We start from the raw sequence: 22,589 nt of genomic DNA, 5'->3' as shown, positions 1-22,589 counted from the left end.
ATATCTGTGGCGTTTATGTTGATTGATACGTTGCAGGTAGGAGTTTTAGCCACATATGTTACTATTGTCGTCTATGGGATTTGATTTGGTAGTATACACCCTACAGAACATATTCAGTGCATAATAAAAAATATTATGATTTTGTGATTTTATTTAATTAAACTATACTGGTTGATTAATTAGCTGTCACTGGACCACACAAGTTCACAATGACCTTGACCTTGACACTAATCACTGTACATGGCTCTGAATGGAGTTTGAATCAAAGTTAGCACTGAGGAAAAGTTGGTTTTGGCCTATAATTCACTGTAAATATTTCAATAATTTCTTTTTACATGGTATTTGACTTGTCATATACAACTGCTCTTAAATATGGTGTTATATATAGGCAACCTGAATTAAGATTTTAATAGTAATTTATTTTTATATTAAAAATAACATGTGTCAATAGTGGATTAATGTCTTTAGTTTCCATTAACATAGTTAATTTTTCATGTATGAAATTCTGAAAACTCAAATTTGTAAAGAATTTGATTTTTATTGTCATTTTGACAAATTTATAGGATGCTAAGTTATATTTTAGACAAATTTGTAGTTTTATGCAAAATTTAAAATAAATTTAAAGAAAAACTTCACCAAAGACATAATTAAATTTGTTGTCACTATTGTGCCTTCTGTTCTTAGTTATACATAACAATAAGCTTGTTAAACATACCTTTAGATCTCCAAATATTTTTTTTTTTTTTAAATAATCACTTAGTTTGCTTGACACCCACTTTTTTGTTATTCACTTTAAGGGCGAGGGGTGGTAGTATTTATATCCGTGGCGTTTATATCGATTGATACGTTGCAGTAGGAGTTTTAGCCACATGTTACTATTGTCATCTATGGGATTGGATTTGGTAGTATACACCCTTAAAGGACTAACTTTGAACAATAAAATCTTCTATTTCATAATATTTTGTAAACGAGACAGGTATCAATCGTAGATGTCTTGATTAGACTGACAGTGAATGTGCCTTGTTTTTATATTTAATGATGTTTTTCAAAAACACATTTAATGTATGTATGTGTGTTTGTTGTTTTTAAAAATAATTGCAATGCATTAATTATTTAAATGCTATTGAGTCATCAGTTAATATTAATTAGTATTTTTTGTTACGTTATTTTGGCAATGGAGGCAACTCATGACAATTCTATACACCGGAAATTTTGATATATCGACAAAGTGACCCAGGGACAAACATGGTCGTTGTAACCAGGTCTGACTGTATATATATATATACATACTGCACCTCTACATTTAATTGACCATGACAGTTTGCCCTGACAAACTTGTCCATCATGTTTTCTCACCATAACACTGTAATTACTACTATACGTATCCAGTTATTCCGTTTTACCTATATTACAAAAACGAGTAGTCATATCAAATATCAACAAAAGGGCTGCTGTACAGGTAACTTCTCTCTGTTCCAGCACTTCATTAGGTATTTGTCAAAATAAGAGTAAAACCAAATACTCTTGCGATGTAGGAACCGTGACATCGGTGCTGTGATCCTGGTGAACAGCCAAGGAGCCACTGACATACCAAACGGCAGGACCACCCACTCGTAAGGAGTCCCTTGGAAGATGAACTGCAGATATCTGTGGTATCTGGATGGACGGGTACATGCAGGGAAGTATGCTTGAGATTCAGAGATGCCAGCCAGTCCTTCAATTGAACCACCGTCTTCACATCCTGCACATCAACATCTTGAATTTCAGAGGTGGAAGCACGTAATGTTGATTGAAGTAGGCAAGATTGTGAATCATACGAAGATCCTCTGAGTCTTTCTTGGGAACCAGGAAGATCTCCGAATAAAATCCTGGAGTTGGACGTTGATCAAGATCTATCTGACATCTCCCTTCTCCACCAGTTTGTTTACGGCTGCTGCAACACCTGGAGACAAGGTTAAATGTGGGGTGACAGACAATTGCAGGCTGTAGCCGTATCGTAGAGCACAGGTCACAAAAGGATCGCTGCACAGGAGTTTCCAATTCCTCCAGTAAAGTTGAAGTTGATATCCGACCATGGTCAATTCGACCAGTGTTGGACGAACCGGAAGTGACAAGTCTGCGTCACAAATCAGTTCTAAGTCGAGTGGCGGTCGAAGGTCCGAGGAGATGCCTCCAATGATGTCATAAACTGAAATGCACATCCAAAATCTGTAGCTGGTAAAACGCTGATTTTACTACCTCAAAGATTAGTAGGCATCCAATCAGAATCATTCATTCTTACAAACATACTGAAATATAATTATAATCTACACTTACCGTTTATGCTCTTCTGATAACAACTGATTAAGATATTTCTGGAGTTTAATCTCTTGTTGAATGCGTTTGTCTTCTATCATATTCCAGCGTCTTTTCTTGGCCATCCTTAAGGCACTAGTAATGTCATCACCAAAATTTAGTTTCTGCTCCTTTGCAAGATCATAAGCTTCAAACAAAATCAGAATATAACATTACTGCAGCATAAAATACCAAGGAACAAACTCCATGTATGTATTAATGTGTGATCTGTAACGACATGTGCTACAGTTGTCACCCCTTAAAACCATGTCTTATATTTATACATGCCCTAGAAACTTGAGCAAATTTTAAACATAGTTATTTTGACACTTGGTTAAAAAAAGTGAGCTATAAACCTGCTGCCACTTGGTTAAAAAAAGTGAGCTATAAACCTGCTGCCACTGCATCACACTACTCCTACAATGCAAGCAATTTTTAATATGCACTTTTCTGTAGACTGGAACAAACATTACATAAAGTTAATGGTTTCAAGTTACATGGCAATCTACTTTATAAAATAAAAATCAATGTATTACTCTGTAGTGTAAATGCAAAGTATTATAAACCAAATTTTTTGTGACCGAATTCTCTGGTTGATCATGTAAGTGTAATACAAAATGCAAGTACCTTTCTTTAAGGATGCTATAGCTTCATCATATTGGCCCATCTCCACTAACGCCTGGCCCATGAAAAAATGACCTTTCACCAACTGTCTCTCAATCTCTAGAGCACGATGGCAGTCTTGAACTGCTGTTTCCCACTGCCGCAGTTTCAGGTAACAGAGAGCACGATTTGTGAAGAATGTTGCTGTTCCAGGATTTTTATTCTGAAACAAAGAAAATAATAATTTAAGGTACTGGCATTCACTAAGGTGTGTGCTGTTCCTCATCATGGTGCAGGGGAGGCAACTTTCTCATGGGTTTCCTTGCAAGTGACAAATATAGCACATATTCAGTATCTATTAGAAATTTTAAAACAAGGTCTACATGTGATAATGTTTTCAAATATGTTTTTCATTTTGGTCTGACAATTTTGTCTTTGCGAAGATTATATTTTTGGTATGTTGTGTTGTGTTGATCATTCACAGCTTTTTTTTTGCTTTTTTTTTTTTTGCTTTTTTATAAAGTTTATTGACCCCAGAAAACAGTTATCGTAACATAATTTACAGTATTTTTAACAGCCTCTATTTTGTCCCATACCTACATGTATATCCATTTGTATGTTTAATACACACAATAAAAGTTATATTTTATTTGAGCAATGAATTTTTTTTATTTTTTACAGATTCGGAATCTCCAACTGAACAAAAACTCATTTATTTGGTGCCAAATTTGACACATGATCAGAACTGTTATTCTGTCTTGTTTCCACTATCGTCTGATATTTTGTCCTCAATTGCAGATATACTTGGTTGTAATTTTACTTTCTGTCATTTGTCATTCTGTTTATTCAGCAGTTCTTTATACAATATTGTAAACTTTTAATTTTGGGGGGATATCACCACTTACAAAAACAACGGAAGTGGTAGTCTTTATCATTAAAATAATTTATCTTGGGTGCCAAATAATATATACACCGCCTTTACAAAAACGAAACTTTTTATCAGCTGGCGATAATATTTTATCACAGCGATCGATTCATTCAATGAAGATGGAAATAACAAAAAATGTATCTGACATTAGGGGATCACCTTACAAACATCTTGATTGTTTTTCGTATATCTTGAAATCTTTATTAAAAATAATAATATTAAAACTTTGATCGGTTCAGCAAAACCGGAACTGCCTGTGAATGTTGGACTGATAACATCTTCGGTTCAATTAAAAGACGTGTTTGCTTGTATATATACAATATGGTAACCAAGCTCTCCCCATCCCCCTTTTTTTTTGCATTTTGTTTATTGGGGGGGGGGGGGGGGGGGGGGGTTGCGTTGTTTTGGTTTTTTGAAGGGTGTGGTGCCGCACGGCCACCCTCCTTTAATTTTCACTCGGTGAGAACATTGGATATCAAACCTAAAATTTCAATACCGCCCAGCTCTACTTTAATTTGATTATTCTCGAGTCGAGTCATGACATTAAACTTACATGTTGTTAACCAGTACCAATGCTACATGAAGAAACCTGATGACTCTACTGTGTAAAACGAACATATGTGCTGTACTTTCTTGTGGTATACTGGTAACGTAGAGCAAAGTGTGTGCCTACATGACACATTGGTACTGGTTAACAAGTAATTTTAATGTCATGACTAGCTCCAGCTAACCTCTAGCTCTCCCCTACAACATATCAATAATGGGAGAGCTAGAGGTTACCTAAGCTAACCTCGTCATCAGGCATCACTGCCATCATCATCTAGTTCATCAAGATAAACGTCTCCGGCACGATATTTATTATTGTGATGTTTATTGCTGTGCCATAACGTTTATCCACTGGATCGAATTTTCCATTTGCAATCACGATTTAATAAAATCAGGCACATGTGCTTAGCCTCAACACATCTAACAACATATTTTAATAAATTTTAGTAGACTAAAATATTAATTACAATATCTTTGGTAACCTTTCCAGGATTAGATGTTTGAATATGACACATTTTCACATTTGAAATTTATGTTTATCCTGGCACATCGAAAATGTGGAATGAAAATATGGCGGAACGACAATTATTTGTATCAAACATTTTACGTACAGCCAATGAAAAGAAATATTTTGAAACTGAATGGAATTGATTATTCATTTTGTTATTTTTGTTTCTATATATGTGCTTTGTGTGGGTTGAACTATATGCATTATTAATATTTATGCCATTAAAGTTTCTGGGGGTTATTATTCTTTTTCATTATTATTAAAAAAATAATGATTGTCAGTACAGGTCATTACTTATTTTAAGGCTTTCATTTATTTACTTTTTTAAAAATTATTACTTCCTTTAGAATTTTTTTCTTATCATTATTATTACAGGCCATTGGTTACATGTGGTGTTTCAAAGGTTTTTCTCTTTTTTTTCTTAAAAAAAATCTTTGTTTAATTATTATTGCAGGCCGTTACTTATTTGAAGGGTTTTATTTATTTATTTATTATTAATTTTTATTCTTCTTTTTTGTTTTTATAAATACTGGTTATTAGAACTTATTTTAAGGTTTTTATTCAATTTTTCAAACAAAAAAATTATTATAAATATTTTTTAATAAACCTACACAATCCCCAACCCCACAACCTAAAATATCTTTGATTATAATAGTTTCATTAATCTTTCATAATATTTCTATTAATCTTTTATAGCAAGTTCTGGGAAAAGGTGAACAGACACACAAAGAGATGGGGAAACATAAATTACGAATAATGCACATTAATTGAACAAGAAAACAACAAGAAACAAGCAAATGTGTGATCTCTTGCCACCCCGTTCCATCCTCTATGTCGGTCTCCTCCACCCCTCTGTGTTGTGTATCTGTATATATATGTGTGTGTATGTGTGTGTATGTGTGTGTGTGTAAAGGAAACATTTATAAATGAAAAAAGCATGTTTTTATTTAGTTAATAATTAAATTTATTTATTTATTATTATTAAATCAATAATTTAATTATTATGTTATTTATTTATTATAATTACTAATATTATTCAGTAATTTATTATTATATACTCTGTTAAAAAAATACCAGCAGTTTCAATCAGCTGAAGACCGGCCCAGAAGTGGAAGACCTCGCATAACAACTGCAGCACAAGATCGCTACATCCGGGTTCTGCACTTGCATCACTGAACTGCCACAGCAACGAACACTGCTGGACGCATACCTGGTTTGAGAAGGGTGTCTGCACAAACCATTCGGAACTGACTTTGAGAAGCTGGTTTACGGGCTAGGAGACCGTATGTTGGCCCCGTCCCGCGACATTAACATCGACATTTACGTGTTCACTGGTGCACAAATGTACAGGGGTGGAACTTGGGAAACTGGCGGCGGTTTCCTTCTACAACAGCGTGATGGACGACATGTTTACAGACACCGCAGTGAACTTTTTGCCAACAACTGCATCGCTCAAGTTGACAGATTCGGTGGAGGGAGTGTCATGATGTGGGGAGCCATCTCATACACCGGCAGAAGTGAACTTCTGTTCGTACAAGGCAACCTGACAGCTGTACGCTACCGGGATGAAATTCTTCGCCATCACATGCTTCCCATTTTGGATCAACAGAGAGAACTCTTTCAGTAGGAAGAATGGGCTAGGATTCCACGTGCCCAGATTCAAAGACTCATTCAGTCTATGCCAAGATGTCGTGCAGTGATTGCTGCTGCTGGTGGCCACACAAGGTACTGATTTCCTGTGTTTCTCCCAGGATTTTTGTTCAGAAGGTTGGCAAAATAGTTTGACGTTAATTAAGCCCCCAAAGGGTGCGAAAATGCTAGGGGAGTTCGGGGGCATGCTGCCCACTAATGTTTTTTTAAATTTCCAATTTTTTTAAACAACACCACCAAATCAAAAACAGACCAAAAAACCCCCAAACTTTTGGAAGTTTGTAAAACAATATGGTTATGTGCAACCTTTAAAAAAAACCTCCCTGATCTGACAAGACTGGTCACCGTTTATTTTGTTAAGCCTGCATTGTGTTGGAGTAACATCTGTTTGGGTACCAGTCACTTAACAGTTAAACATTTTGTTAACTTGGACTTTAATAAAATTACATCTGTAAGTATATTCATTTCAGGGATGGGGCATAGATTACTGGTGACCATATATTCATTAGTGAACTGTTGCATGTGAAAGGAAATCGAAAGTACTGACTTGTAGATCCGTTTTCCTTTTTACATATGTTCGATGTTGATTGATTTTTTTTTTTTAATTTTCATTCAATCATCATCATGATGGTTTATTTGTTTTTCCCTCACTGGTCACCGGGCTCTAACAATGTACATATTTGTGAAATACTAGTATATTTATGACTACTAGCATTTGGTTCTTTTTTTTTATAATATCGGCGAATTAATCACAGAAATGCATTTTTAATGGTTACAATTTTTACGGTCCCAGTAAAGAAATTCACGGGGTCGGTGTAGGGTCCTTCCGGCCCCTAGGGGAAACACTGGATTTCAGCGCCCTCGTGCGATGCTGTTTGGTGACGAAAACGCCTCCACTGCCATCAGTCCATAGCAAGAACATTGTCACATACTCATGTCAAATTTTACTGTGATACCATCATAAATAACGAAATTATGCCACTTTGTATTAAAGAGATAATTCCTTGAATATTTCGCCTATGTGTTTCTTTTTTGACAGAGTATATTATCATTTATTAATTACGTATTAATTTTTTTTATTATATTATTTAGTTTTTATTATTTATTAATTTATTATTTATTGATTTTTTTTTAATATTAATTAATTAGTTTATTTATTATTTATTATTATTATTAAACGTGATATTACATTAAATATCATATATTGTGGTAGAAACTTGTGAACCTGAGACAAATAATTGTAAAAATAATTATTTGCAGCCAACAGTTTTCAATCACATTTTTAATGTCCTTATAATGGTCGGCGGGAATATTCAAGATTTTGTTCGTAACTGAAAATTGGATTAATGCAGGATTACTATTTGGACAAACTGTCTATACGTAAAACGTAACTCGGGAGGTTTTCTTTATACAGTAAGTGTTTATATTTGTTGGTACATCTCATATTTCGCCACAAAATAATTAATACCAAGATTTTTATCAAATGCACACTTGTTTCAGCCATTAAACGGAGGTCCAATAAATCGGAGGTCCAATAAATGTCAAAATGTTAAAAAACGGACTGTAGATGTTTACCTTGGTGAACTAACAAAGACTTTATAACGATAGTAATTACATATCAAATATATTTTTCTGCATAAAATGTTAGTGGCTGTATATTAAACGTGTTTCTGATCGTTCTAATATTTGTACTAGGTTAAATTTCATCTTATTTCCTATAATATTGTTTTTTCGTACGTACAAAATTATTTGAAGACAAAGTCCAATTTGGGCTTCTTACAAATATTAAGACGACCAGAAACGCATTGAATATGCAGAAACTGCTATTCTAAACAAGAAAATATATTTAATATGTAAGTTTAATCGTAGAAATATTTTATTACTGTAATTAATTAGTCGGAAACATCTTACAATGCTTGAATGCAGCAAACTCAGGCATGTGACAATGTCCCTTTAATATTGACTTGCACTATATTTCATGATCCAGTCTATTTCTAAAATAAATTGTAGTATGAACACTGTATGGTAAGATGAAAGTAAATATAGCATGGCTAACAGTTACATTATAAGAAAAATTATAAATATTTTCACGTCGGCTTACTATCGCTTTGGAATAACAGCATATGGCATCATCATATTTTCGGGCCAAAAACAATCGATTCCCTTGATTTTTCAAATCCAATGCGTTCATGGTAGATACGGCTTTTGTATTTTAATTAAAAGCCGCAATAATCAGTTGAATATTTTAATAGTAGTGTCTACATGTCGATAAAATCACTGAGTTTTCAACATTTGTTTTCTTTTACTATCATATTGTTTCTTCTTTTTGGTAATTCTTCCTTTCTTTCTGTTTCCGGTTCCAGTAAACACAAATTTGCTAGGGAAAGAAATATTTTATTTAACGACACACTCAACACATTTTATTTACGGTTATATGGCGTCAGACATATGGTTAAGAACCACACAGATATTGAGAGAGGAAACGCGCTGTCGTCACTTCATGGGCTACTCTTTTCGATTAGCAGCAAGGGATCTTTTATATGCAGCTTCATCACGTTCTGTTACAGATCAAGTTTGACTTTCATGGCGATTTAGCCATTTTTGACGGAGTTATGGCTCTTAAGCTTTGGAGATATGAAAATTTGTTTTCCGGATTCTTTTTTTCAGAAGGCCTTGAGATATTGACCTGAAATTTTGTGTATATCTTTGTCATGTAATGTTATAGATCAAGTTTGACTTTGATGGCAATTTACCTCTTGTCGATGGAGTTATATCCCTCGAACTTAGGAGATACAAAAATTAGTTTTCCAGACTTTTGTTTTGCAATGCCTGAAGATATTGATATGAAATTTTGTATATACTTTTATCATGTACTGTTACTGATCAAGTTTAACTTTTATGGTGATTTACCCACTTTTCACAGAGGTATGGTCTCACTACACAGATCACTTACGGGTGAGAGTTCATTGATGACGGTCCACTAGAGTTCCTAATTGTGGCACATGTTATGGTTCACATATTCACTTCTAGGAAATGGTGAAGAATTAAAACAATATGTATGTTTAATGGTAAGCCTTCTGGCTGTATTTTGCCCATGTTATTTTGTAATATTGTGCATCGACCTTTTGGGACATGGGTATATAGTGCAAGTGACAGCCGGAGTGAATCGGTTTATGGACCACCTGTTCGGACCGGTACTACAGCCAGATGCGGTCATATAGCAAAATACTGAGATGGAAATGTTCACAATTTTGGAATGAAAATAAATGCTTATATAATGTATGTTCGCAATGGTGTATGTTGTTAGTGCCAACGAGAACCCATTCTATGGACAATCTTCACTTGAAATTGGGCAGTTTAACATGGGTTTCAATGGCAGATGACATCTGTGTAGTGAGACCTATGGCCCTTGAATTTAGGAGATACGAAAAACGTTTCAGTTGGGTAGGGGTCATGTATTCCTTTAAATGTACTCTCATAATGCTTGTTTATTTAATTATTTATTTATTTATCTTCCTTCTTATTGTTCATGTATTTATTTTATTTTATTAAAATTATTATATATATATATATATATATATATATATATATATATATATATATATATTCTGGGGATAATAAACTTTAAAAAAACAAAAAACAAACAAAACAAAACAAAACCCCGTATGGATGATGTGAGATAATGCCTACACCCCATCCATTTGGTAATTTTGGCGTATAGTCTTAGAAAGGAAAACCGCTACATTTTTCAATTAGCAGCAAGGGATATTTTGTATTCACCATCCCACAGACGTGATGCACTGGCTGGGTCGATCCTAGACCGACCGCACATCAAGCGAGTGCTTACCACTGGGCTACGTACCGCACCCCTATCACGTATGGATAATGCGAGATAATGCTTACACCCCACTCCTACTCAATTAAAAAAGAAGCTTTTTTGTTGCATTATTTGCGACACTGCAGTATCAGGAACGACGGAAGCAAGTGAACATTGGACGGCAAGTATATCTGATGGAGATAGGTAAGTGGCTGGATAAACGTATTAGTACTAACATAAATCGTGACACCTGGAACAGCCGATTCTTCCCTGTATACAACAAACATATTATACACTGCTGCTGTGCTGTACATTCTGCATGACTAGACTATAACAATTTCATAATTGCGGATGCAAACTATGTGCAACCTTTATTGGGATTTGAATACTAGTGTGATGCAAAATAACAAAACTGCCCCCAGTTTCAGTACTGAGCAATTGCAATGGATTTGGAATTTTGTATTCCTGTCTTACGTTTTAATGTACCATGTTAATCATTCTTTGCAAATACCACACCAAATAGACATAAGGCCACTTCAATATGTCAAGTCAAAACAAGTGTTCCTATCTGTGCAGACTAAGAGGTATGTTTTGGCCTGTTACGGTACTGACAGAAGCCTTACGGTACTGATGCCATCGTTACGGTACTGATGTCTACACCAGAGAACGACCATTTCGTTAACGATTTGAATCCCGCGTATTCCCAGGAGTGCTGATAAACCCAATGCATCTGGTCGGAATAAACAAAACATGAATAATTGGTTTTAAAGAACGAAAGGTTTTATTTTCAGTAAAGAAGTTGTAGATATCTGTCACTACTCTTGGCGATACCCAAGTCACTCGGCATGAACCTTAAAAACCTTATGAAAACCAGTGGCCGTGCACAGGAGGCTTATTATGAACAGAACAAACAAGAAAAAAACCAACAACTTATTTTCACTTTGCATCATAGCACTTTAAAGGGACACATGTCGCCACCTAGGATACTTTTTTTCCTGGTTACATTTGTTTGATATTCATTCATGTAGGCCTACAACAATAATATGGCTCCTGGAACAATTTGGAATGATGGAATTATTGCTAACTACGGTCCCATTCATCGTCATCCTCTTGCTTGTGGACCGCCTCCCACATTTTCGGCTCTACTTTGTAATGCCGGCTGGTTGCCCGTTGGAGCTGTGGTATGAGCGTAATTATATCTGTATACTCATACCAGACATCATTGTCCTTCCTGCCAGGCCAGAAGAATCTATTTTGTCCCACTTTGTGCATGGTATTTACCCTGACTGACTCTTCGTCTGCGTCCTCAATAATGCCTGGGTAGGCTTTTTTGTCGTATCTAACAATGCAGTACTTGCCAACAAGTTCTTCCTCGAAGACATACACTGGTTGTAGTATGGACTGTTTGCCACTATGCGACTTGTGGTCTTGAGGTACATCTTGTACAGGAGCTGTCAAATCATTATTAGTAGTAGCAGACTGGTCTTGAGGTGCATCTTGAACTATTTCAGGGCTATTGGTGGCTGATTGGTCTTGAGGTACATCTTGAACTAGTACAGCACTACTACTCACGTTATCATGTTTATTCGCTGTTCCCGTTGCTGACCTGTCAATGGGGATGCCATTTTCAGTTTGTAGGATACCTTCGACGGGCCTTTCTGGAAACTTGTGATGAACAGGGTTATAACAATCACATAGCTTATCTTCCATGTAGAAACAAGTAAGGCGTCTGCAGATCACCTGGTGCTTGTGAACACTAACCAATTGGTGGAAGGTCATGGTTCCATGTATCGGTTTGAGCAGGATCGGTCGTACATATGCGTCAATTGGAGCAACGTCCTTCTCGGTCACCAGAAACAACCTGACAGTTGTGTTCTTTGACAGGCATGTGTACACTTTGTGCATCAGTGAGATCCTTACCTTCGGCTACGATGCGGTCTGCAGTGCGTTTGAGGGTGCCCCCTATACCGTCGGCTGCCCCTTTGCCATGGCCAGCCTCGAGAAATGACCAATTGACAATCTTATAACCCCATTCAAAGGGAAGGGTTGATAGTAAATAGAAGTTGGTTTTACAACGGTACTGCGTTGTTGGGCCATCGGATATGAAATACAGTGTATCAATCTCAGGCCGATCCTTTGATATACCGTCAAGGACAGGTTTCAGATGCGCCCAAATGGCGGGTGCATCATGTCGTCTGCACTCTGAAATAGTAGCAAACCCATATGTTTCATTATTTGTGTACACAATGCCGGTATGTAATGTGACCTGTGCGTTTGATGTACCAAAATGCACACTTTGAATTTCACGGTTGTACTTTAGACCATATTTCTCGCTGAAGTCCATATGAATCATGGCTTCATTCTCTGCAAGAGTAAGCCTTTTCTGATGCAACTGAATGTACTGATGACAAATATTATACACGTGACGACTAAGCTTCCTGTTCAAAGCTTCCTCAAATTTCTCCGCCAGGGAAACAACAGTTCCTTCAACCCTATGTTTCACAGGGTTTTTTGGTGACTTCTATTTTTCCTGTTGTCTTGTTTAGATACTCATGGTCTTGAATCGTCCACTCATCCCACCAGGTGGTGTCTGTTTGCTCATATGGTTTATATTTGATGCGCTTATCTTTGCACGTGTCACACTCACGATACATACACTCCTTGCTTTTCGTCGAACAGCATATCACTTCGAGATGTTTCTCTGCATCTTTCTCATCGGTTATCTTCAGCTTGTAAAGTCTATCGGCCATCAGTTGGATGTTTTCGTGGGTGCGACAGAGACACATTTCCCTGTCCGACAGATTAGGCTTCACAACCCAAAATGGTCGTTGCAGACAGAAAAACTGGTACGATACCCGTATACGCAGCCCATTTTCAGACATGAACTTGTGATGCAGATTCAGCATGGAGTCTAAAAGGAAACGTTTTTGCATTTCATTCTTCTCCTGCGTTTTTTTTTGTCCTTTTTACCTGGCCTCATCATGCTGTTGTCATCCCACAATAAAAATTCTCGAATTGCATTCACAATTTTGTCAGAGTGGCGGTCTCGCCGGCGTTTCCTCGCCATTGATGCTACATCTTTAAGCGCAAGTGTTCTGCTTAGACCAAGCTTGTTCGAAAAGTGTTTTGCCATATGATATTTTTTCAGGAAGGCACTAAGAAAGATCCTGCGAACCAATTGTTTCTCACGTTGGTTGCTAAGCTCTCTGTATCGTTCCTTAATACCTCTAGCTAGAGCAAATGAAAACGTCAAATCTCTGAACCGATTTCAGATTGCCTGATTGCAAGAGTTTCTTTGATTCAGACCTGGGTGTTGCTGGATCTTTTGACAATTTTGCGCATGCCCTTTCATAGCGTTTCTGCACCCTCTTGCATCTTAACTGTTCATGTTGCAATTTGACGGTTAGTTTTTCAATGGTTCGGTAGGCTTTTGCCCTGTCACGACGAACCTTTTTTCGACCACTCGTCTTCATAACACTAGGACCTGGTTGTTCCCTACTCGGACCGGGTTGTGGCTCAGCAGCAGCAGCATCAGGATGCAGACTTTGAGGTGGAGTCATAATTGCAGCAATGCTTGTCTTCTGCCTCTGACGCCAAGCTTTCGAGTCACGCTTCCATTTTCTTCTCTGCTTTCGGAGTTCACGTTCCGTCATGTCAGCAACACGTTTACGTTTTCCTTCTGCTATCCTTCGTGCATAACGTTCACTTTCTGCCTGCAAGTACCTCTGATGGGATTCGAGGTTGGCCTTCTGTCTTTCATGCCACTTCTTTTGCCGTTCTTTTCCCGTCAATGGCCTTGCCATTTTAGGGGGCATCTTGCAGTCTGAAAGGTAATATCAAGATTATATTATAATGAATAAATAATTATTGTTATTCATTCTTGTTAGACCAATTGGAAAAAAATTCTGTGTCCCACATAATCAGTCTAGAAGGGGCCCTTGAATGGCTTTCCATACCCCCAGTTTAGGATGGATATCCATACCTATACAAATTTCTCTAACATGTTGATTAAAACCTTCCTAAAGGTCGGGTCACTGTTTCTGTTTTATACAGATCAACTTGATTCATTACAACCTCTTAAAGTAGTCATTTATGCATGTATCCCAGGATGCCACCCATCCTTTGCATCCCTTCCTTACTAATAATTCACTGATGAAATGTAAGTTTAAAATAAGTTATTCTACAATTGCAAAGAGAGCGTCGTACAGACTGCGGCCGCAGCGCAATAGGGGGGCCTAAGGTCATGACATCAATAATATACTGAACAGCAAAAGAAACACAATGGCCATAACGTTTCTAGGCGTTTTTATTAAAATAAATGCATGTATTATTATACATACAGTGCATTTTTTTTTTCTCCAAACTGGCATCTGTCTAATCCAGTAATCTGATTAAACAGGATTAATTTGTTGGTCCTACATTGGCTTACAATAGCAGTAAAACGTTATAGCTGTTGCGTTTCTTTTGCTGTTCAGTATATATGAAGCTAGTGTCAATATTTTTAAAGAGAAAACTGGACAAATCAGTCCAGTTGGTGACATAAGTATATCCCTTTAAGTCTGACTGAGTCTGACTGATCAGTAGCGTAACGAATAGTAAGTACCGTAACACGTGAATATGTTATGGTACTTAGTTACGGTACTTGGCCTCAGATTACAGTTATCTTCCCATTTGGTTGTCGAAAATCCGGAAGTTTCACCGCGCAAGTAGTCTGCTGTTTGACTGTGATTATTTCATGGCAGACAGCTATGAAGTGGCAACTGTTTGACTGAAGTGACAGGGGATAGCATGTAGTTTGTAAACATGTGTAACTTGTTGACATTGAAGACTTGTTTGTGGTAATTCCGGCCCATGCAAAAGTAGTGCTTTTTGTGTAAAATGGGTGTACTCCGGCCTGGTTTAGAGGGTGTGTCTGTTTAAACCAATATGCTGGGAGAAAGAGCTGGACAACAGGGGTTGTCCTTTTCAGGGTATGTGTCCCCCATGCAGACAAAGGTACATACAAAACTTCACGGGCCTGCTGATATTAATAAAAATGTTATAGCCACTAAGGCTATATAGAAACATATAGCGAAATTAATTGTGGTCTGAGGCCTGATATAGTTCACACATTACACCGGTTAAATGCTTGATTCTGATGAAAGTATTATAACCAGAGAGGTGAAATTACACAGACTGATTGTGCATACCACAAGGAATATGAAAACTAATTTATTTATTTTCTAAATATTTTATTAAATTAAAAAACATTTTTTTTGAATTTATTAAAAATTAAAATTAAAATTTTCAACTTTTAAATTTCAGTATCCTCCAAAATAGCATAAAATGACCTCTGATGTTACTACAGGTTGTTGCAATATTTTTTAACAGTTTTGAGCTAATAATTTGGTAAAAAAGAGCAAAAGTTGGTTTTGTTAGTCAATATTGAGATTTTAAAATTTTTTACATATTGAATTTTAATGAGTTTCTCAATTATTGCAATTGGACAGAAGATCTAAATATAATGAATATATCACTACTAAATGTAATTAAACACTTTAAATAAATAGTATACAGTTTTTAACAAGATTAAGTACTCTAATAATACATTTCACCTACATTTATGTAAATTACACACTTCAGTCATTTTTCAAAAATGGTCTTTTATCCTTAGAAAATCTAATAGGCTAATATTCTATGCTGTCTGAATGTATTTATTGTGTTCAGTAATCAGATGCTGGTATACTTGTCAAGTTTATTGCAGAAAATGTGCCAAAAATGTTAACATTTGGCTTGTAATACATATGGCAGAATAATCCATAATGCATATTCAGTGGTCATTACTACAAACATCCTTCCAATCAAGAAATACTACACTGAGGTATCCCAGACACTGGCACATGACTACACTTGTTAACAGTTATCACTGGAAACTGAAAAATATGGTGCAAGTACCTCTTGGTAGGATTTATATCAGCATTTTGTAACAAAATCTTCATTTTCAAAGTTGTCGTCAACAAAAAAAATATTATGGTGTATACCTAAGTAATATCTGTAGGGCATATTCATATTAATATGCATTTATATGGACTGTTTTGCCTTTTACAAAGTGGCTACATGTCTAATACAGTAAATGAAGTAGATTAAGTAAATACAGCAGGTCAAAATTGAATATGAGGCCTATCATGTCTAATTTTCCCTGAAATTAGTGTGTAAACATTTGTTGCAAATGGCCCCAATTTTGTGACTTTCACCATCCCTCTGACACATTTCTAATAATGTATCATGAATTCAGTCACCATATCTTTACTAAGCCTCCACTTATCATATCTAAAATGTAAAATTTTACAGTTTTAGATTTTTTTGTTTTTCAAAAATTTAAATTTAAGTTTAATATTTAATTAAAAATGAAGTAAAATCTAATGATTGATTTTTTTTCCTTTAAATATTTCAAAATCTTTCCAAGACAACACTGTGCAGATAGAACATATGTAGAAGAAAAAATTGCTGCTCATTGTATGAAGAAATTCCAAAATTTGATAAAGTTATTACATTTTGAAGTTGGTGTCCCTCAAGTTTCCATTGCTAAAATTGGCCATGGCAAGGCACTGTGGTAGGTGTTTTAACACAGCCTCTGTATACTCTCAGTTTAAAGGTGACATACCGATACTTACCGAGCATTGCTTTAATATGTATATCATTGGAATGCATTAGTGTGGGCCAGTTTTCAGGGGAAAAAATGGACTGATAGGCCTCAGATTACAGTTATCTTCCCATTTGGTTGTCGAAAATCCAGAAGTTTCACCGCGCAAGTAGTCTGCTGTTTGACTGTGATTATTTCATGGCAGACAGCTATGAAGTGGCAACTGTTTGACTGAAGTGACAGGGGATAGCATGTAGTTTGTAAACATGTGTAACTTGTTGACAATGAAGACCACTTACTCATATCCGTCACACGAGCTCAATACAAAAAGCAATGCTTGCCGTTTTGATGCGTCGACCGAGAGGAAACTTCAGACTACTCGGCAAATATATAAATTTTTATTATCAAGTATTTGATCTTTAGAAAAACCATGTTACGGTACTTATTTTGAATAAGAATACGTACCTATATTTTCAGGACAAACTTGAAATACTCGAGATTTAGATTCCTTCACGCCCCGTCGACTGCTGTAAAAATGGCGGCATTGTCCACTAGGTTGGTACACGTGACCCAGTGCTTAATATCGTCATCACTTATCATATGACGTCACCGAATTCTATTGGTTACGGTACTTACGCCTAACTCGGCGACGGGGGTAAAAAGTAGAAATATTTTTCTTTTCATTGTAATTACGTATAAAATTGTCATTGGGTGCAAATACTAACACTATAATCAATGTTTTGCTAAAGTTTCAGTCTTCTGAAAGTGATATTTAACGTCAAAATCTGCTAACAAAGAGCGTGGAATCGTTATGCGACAGCGCATTTTGGCATGCAATGTATTTGTTAATGATCGTTATTGTGCTTATACCGTTATATTATCAGTCGATTTAACTTGAGTTCAATGGATACCAACATTATCATTGATTCTAGCTTGCAGAACTTTAATTATGTGACAATTATTACGACCGTTTTCTCTGAAAATGCATGGCGACAGTAATTGACCAGATTAGTCAAGAACTACCCAACTACGTCTGATACTCTTATTGAAAAAGCAAAACCTATCATAATTAGAAAAACGTTTGAGGAAGGTTTTAATATTTTAAAAATAAATTTTTTGGATTTTTCTGGCACAAAATGTAATTTTAGAAAGTGAATTGACATATGGAGTTATGATTTGTCACCTATACAGATGATTATTAAATATGTACGCCAGACACCCTTATTGAAATAAACATACTTTACAATATCTGTTTGTTTTGTTTTGGAGTTAACATTTCGTCAGTTTCATCAAATCGTCCATTAATAGTGTGGGACTCGTTTTTACAAGGGTGAAATTCCCCCTCGCAATGTAAAGCAGGCCCCGACAGTCCCCTCGGTTTTTTGGGGTTTTTTTTACATTTCCATTTTTCTTTGTCTTCTTTCTTTTTCTGTCTGCTTATCATGTTTTATTTTATATAGTTTAGTTTATCTATTTTATTTCCTTTTGTCTTTGTTGATTTTGTTTGTCTTTCTATTATCTTATTCCTATTTATTTTTTCTATGTCCTATTTTCACTGTCCTGTTCTCTCTTTTTCTGTTTCTCTTCTTTATTATCTTTGGTTTTTATTTATCCATCTTTCTTCCATTTAGTTTCCCCTTTCCTTTATCCTATTCTCTGACAATTTTATTTTCTCTTAATCTTTTATTTACTCTTTCTTTCTCCTATTTTCACTCACCTATGTTCTCTCCCTTCTGTTTATCGAAAACAAAGACAAACAGAAGGAAGAGAACACAGGACAGTGAAAACAGGAGAACGAGTACATGTATAGAAGAATCAAAATTAAAATAAAATAAAAGTGACACAGAATAGAATGAAGGGGAACAAAATAAGGAAAACTAAAAAGAAGAAAGATCCACAAATAGAAAACAGATAATATAGAAGAGAACAGGACAGTGAAAATAGAGATATTATTATTATTATTATTATTCATGCTTCTTTTTAATTTACTAACCATATATATATATATATGTGTGTGTGTGTGTGTGTGTGTGTGTCCTTTGCACACGTGCAAAACATTATTAGAAGGTAAAATCCAGTTTTTGCTACTGTAAATACACATGTACATGTAAAATATATACACGGAATTGTGTTTTGAGAATGTGGGTGTTTTTGGCATTTAGGAACCCCCAGACGTATTTTACAGCCTTATGTGATACAAATTCCATGGTGTTCATCAACGTTTTTGTGCACAAAATAAAATTCTTCAAAATCGTGAGCATTTTAAATAAAATATAATGTTCCAATAAAATATATCCTGTTACGGTTAGGCTGTGGATTTTTCTCCAATGAATCGACACATTAAAGGGACATTCCTGAGTTTGCTGCAATTTTTAAGATGTTATCGACTAACTGAGACTGTTTAATGATTGCAATTACATGTCAAATATATCTTTCTGCATAAAATATTAGTGGCTGTATATTAAACGTGTTCCTGATCGTTCTAATATATGTACTAGGCTAAATTTCATTTTATTTCCTAAAAAAAGATTTTTTCGTACGTACGAAATTATTTGAAGACAAAATCCAGTTTGGGCTTCTCACAAATATTAAGACGACCAGAAATACATTGAATATACAGACACTGGTATTCTAAACAAGAAAATATATTTAATATGTAAGTTTAATCGTAGAAACATTTTATTAGTCGGAAACATCTTACAAGGCAGCAAACTCGGGAATGTCCCTTTAATCGTACGGTAATGATAAGTCATTAATTTTGTCAAAAGGTCAACAAAAAAATAAAAAAAAAGGCTATGCAAAGATTTTTGGGTATGGCGACATACCGAATATATTTTGGGGGAATGAAATGTTTCTGGCAGAAACCCTGCATGGAGATTCTGTTAATCGGAACATCTTACAATGGCAGCTAACTCGGGATAGTCTCTTTACATACATCTGTGATATTTCTATTTTTGCACATCTGTTAACACTGTTTCAATGTCACTTTAAAAGTTTGTATATTGACATTAATCATGAATTTATTTAAATTCTTACCTTTGTTTGACACCCAAAAGCCGATGTACTTTTTGTGTGTTGGGATGTCATTAAACATTCAATCAGTATCAGCTATTGGATGTCAAACATTTGTAAGTTTTGACACGAAGTCGTAGACAAACCAGCTACATTTTCCAGGAACAGCACATACCACGGCCTAGTCATGGAGCACTGTATGAGATGGGGAAAACAAAGAATAGGTCCACTGAGGTGGTTCGATCCTATGACGCTCTACCGCCTGAGCTAGATCGTGTCCCATTATGGATGAAGTAAGGTCATTCCGTTGTTATCGCTCTAAAGCCCAATGTCGGTCTTCAACTGAAATCGTCACGCTTCAACAGAAAACCCCGAGGGTGACTTCGAATACAGACGTCATGTCCTGGATGAAAGAGGTTGAACTTTCAAATACCAAGGCGAAGGAAAGACATTGAGTGTTCTGCATCAACGTCAAAGTTTTAAAATTGTATATCCTGACTCAAAAAAGAAAGGGGAAACATCACCGACGAAAGAGGGTGCACCAACTATTCAGACTATGATTTCGAAAAACACAATTTTATTAAAACACTTTCAACTAAACTCTCTGTATTTATTCCAGTTTATTAGAAGCAGGATAAAAAGACACGATTCTTTACGTTTTGTAAACGATATATTCCCCTTGGCTAACACTACTTATATTTTGTTTCTGGATATTGTCAGTGGTATTCGTGCATTATTATCACACAGATGCTGTTCAGTGATACAGCTTGGAACTTGGATAGGGTTTTAACATGCTCATATACCTTTATGGTTTCGAACACGCCCATCCAGAGTCCGGCTTCCGATATACTCGGGGGTCTGACTCGGGGCAGGAAAAGCCTAAATATAGGGACAATTTAGAAATTTAGAAAATTACTATCAAAAATTGATAAAATAATAAATGGGGAGATTAATAAATTTTGACTGCGTCCTTAAACATAAATAAACATACTAGTCATACAGCAATACAATTTTTGGACAGTTGCTTACAGATTTTTTCATGTAAATTGTTTACGGTTCGTGTTTGGCATTTGAAATTTAAGTTACCTTTTCGACAATCCCGGAAAATGAGGCTCCATTGACCCAAATATTTCTTTGATAAAGTTTGCGGTGCCAGTAAATGTCTTAGTTTTGAAATTCATCTACATTCTAAAATACATTTTAAAACAAATTGTAAATGGTCTGTGTGGCGAATAGAAATGCGTAATTAGTAGGTAACAAGTAGGTCTACTTGCAACTTACCATAATTGTTTTACGCTGCCTAATAACCACGGCCAGTGCATTAAACCGGGTGGGGGAGTGGCCCTCGCCGCTCCACTATTTTGAATGATGCCGTTTCTAGTAGGGTCTCCACGAGTACTCGAGTAAGCCTACTCGGGCATGGGCCTAGTCTGTTTACAGGACTCGAGTACCCGTGCAAAGAAGAACACTCATTTAATTATATTTTTTACGTCGCTTTGCCATATGCTTGTCGCTGGTTATATTGTAGGGCTATGAGACATGAAGGGCAAAAAATTCGAATGCGTGGAATGCACTAGAATGGCATGATTTGGTATTCGTTTTCAGCCCAGGAATTAACATGCATAATGCTATTTTATTTTATTCCTTTTATTTATTAAATGTCGGGTACTCGGATCCGGGTCGAGTTTGACCCTTGAGTACTCGAGTTCAATAGTTTGGTCTCCTGGAGGCCCTAGTTTCTAGGTAATAATGTTCCAATAATCGATTATAATCGAAAATTGATCGGTTTACCCCTGCTGATGTGATGGTCGATTAGTAATTTCGATATCTTTTAATTAATTTTTTCAACAGTTTATTGAAACCGTAGAGTATGATTCATTAAAAAAAAATTATAGTCGTATAGCAGTTTTTAGGGGTTTTTTAAATATATTGTAAAAATCCGTAATTGATTGTGTGGGGAAAATGTTACGTGTAATTCTTCCTCTAGTCCAAATGATGTAAATATGTTGGGGTTGGGATTCTTTTTCATGTCTACATACTAAAAAAAAAAGTTAGTTATTAAAAGTAGAATTGGCGATTTGTATGGTGTATTGCGGTGAACATGACAGGTGGATTGTCCTTATAATTTTATTTTATTTTTTAAAATTTTGTTCATATAACAGTAACCGATCTAAAGTTGAATGGTTGGTGACAACCGAGTATAACTGATCAATAATCGATGGTAAAATTCCTACCGATTCTCAACACTAGCAGTAGGGCATATTTGATGGGTGGAATAATAGCTTTCATTTGAATCCTATTCTGGCAGTTCAATTCCCTTGCTTCGTCAACATGTTCCAGGTAGCTGGTCTTATTATACAAGATAACTGTGAAATGTGTCATTAGCTAGAAGAGTAGAGCATCTACAATGACTTTGGTGTACGGGTTGGGCGCCATGCAGGTAAAGGCACAAGTCACGTCAGGGTAGCAGTTCCAAGCTGTCCTTTTACCTTTTCCAAAGAAAGCAGGGGTAGTGTCACATCCTATGAAGTTGTGGAAGAGAGGCAGTGCCAGGGATACTTGTCGAATC

General features: G+C 35.8%; 1 protein-coding gene across 1 annotated transcript in view; it reads right to left on the bottom strand.

The window, feature by feature from the left end:
• Positions 1-8,882, bottom strand: part of LOC121378580 (E3 ubiquitin-protein ligase CHIP-like) — a 28,264-nt gene extending 19,382 nt beyond the window's left edge. Inside the window, exons 1-3 of the mRNA XM_041506828.1 lie at positions 8,671-8,882; positions 2,962-3,160; positions 2,317-2,482 (exon numbers count right to left, since the gene is read on the bottom strand). Of these exons, the coding sequence (XP_041362762.1) occupies positions 2,317-2,482; positions 2,962-3,160; positions 8,671-8,760 (455 nt within the window). The 5' untranslated portion in view covers positions 8,761-8,882. The remainder of the gene's footprint in view (positions 1-2,316; positions 2,483-2,961; positions 3,161-8,670) is intronic.
• Positions 8,883-22,589: the final 13,707 nt, after the last annotated feature.

This window comes from Gigantopelta aegis, chromosome 8 (genome assembly GCF_016097555.1).
Source record: "Gigantopelta aegis isolate Gae_Host chromosome 8, Gae_host_genome, whole genome shotgun sequence".
Classification (NCBI taxonomy): domain Eukaryota; kingdom Metazoa; phylum Mollusca; class Gastropoda; order Neomphalida; family Peltospiridae; genus Gigantopelta; species Gigantopelta aegis.
This window is presented reverse-complemented; position numbering and strand designations above follow the sequence as displayed.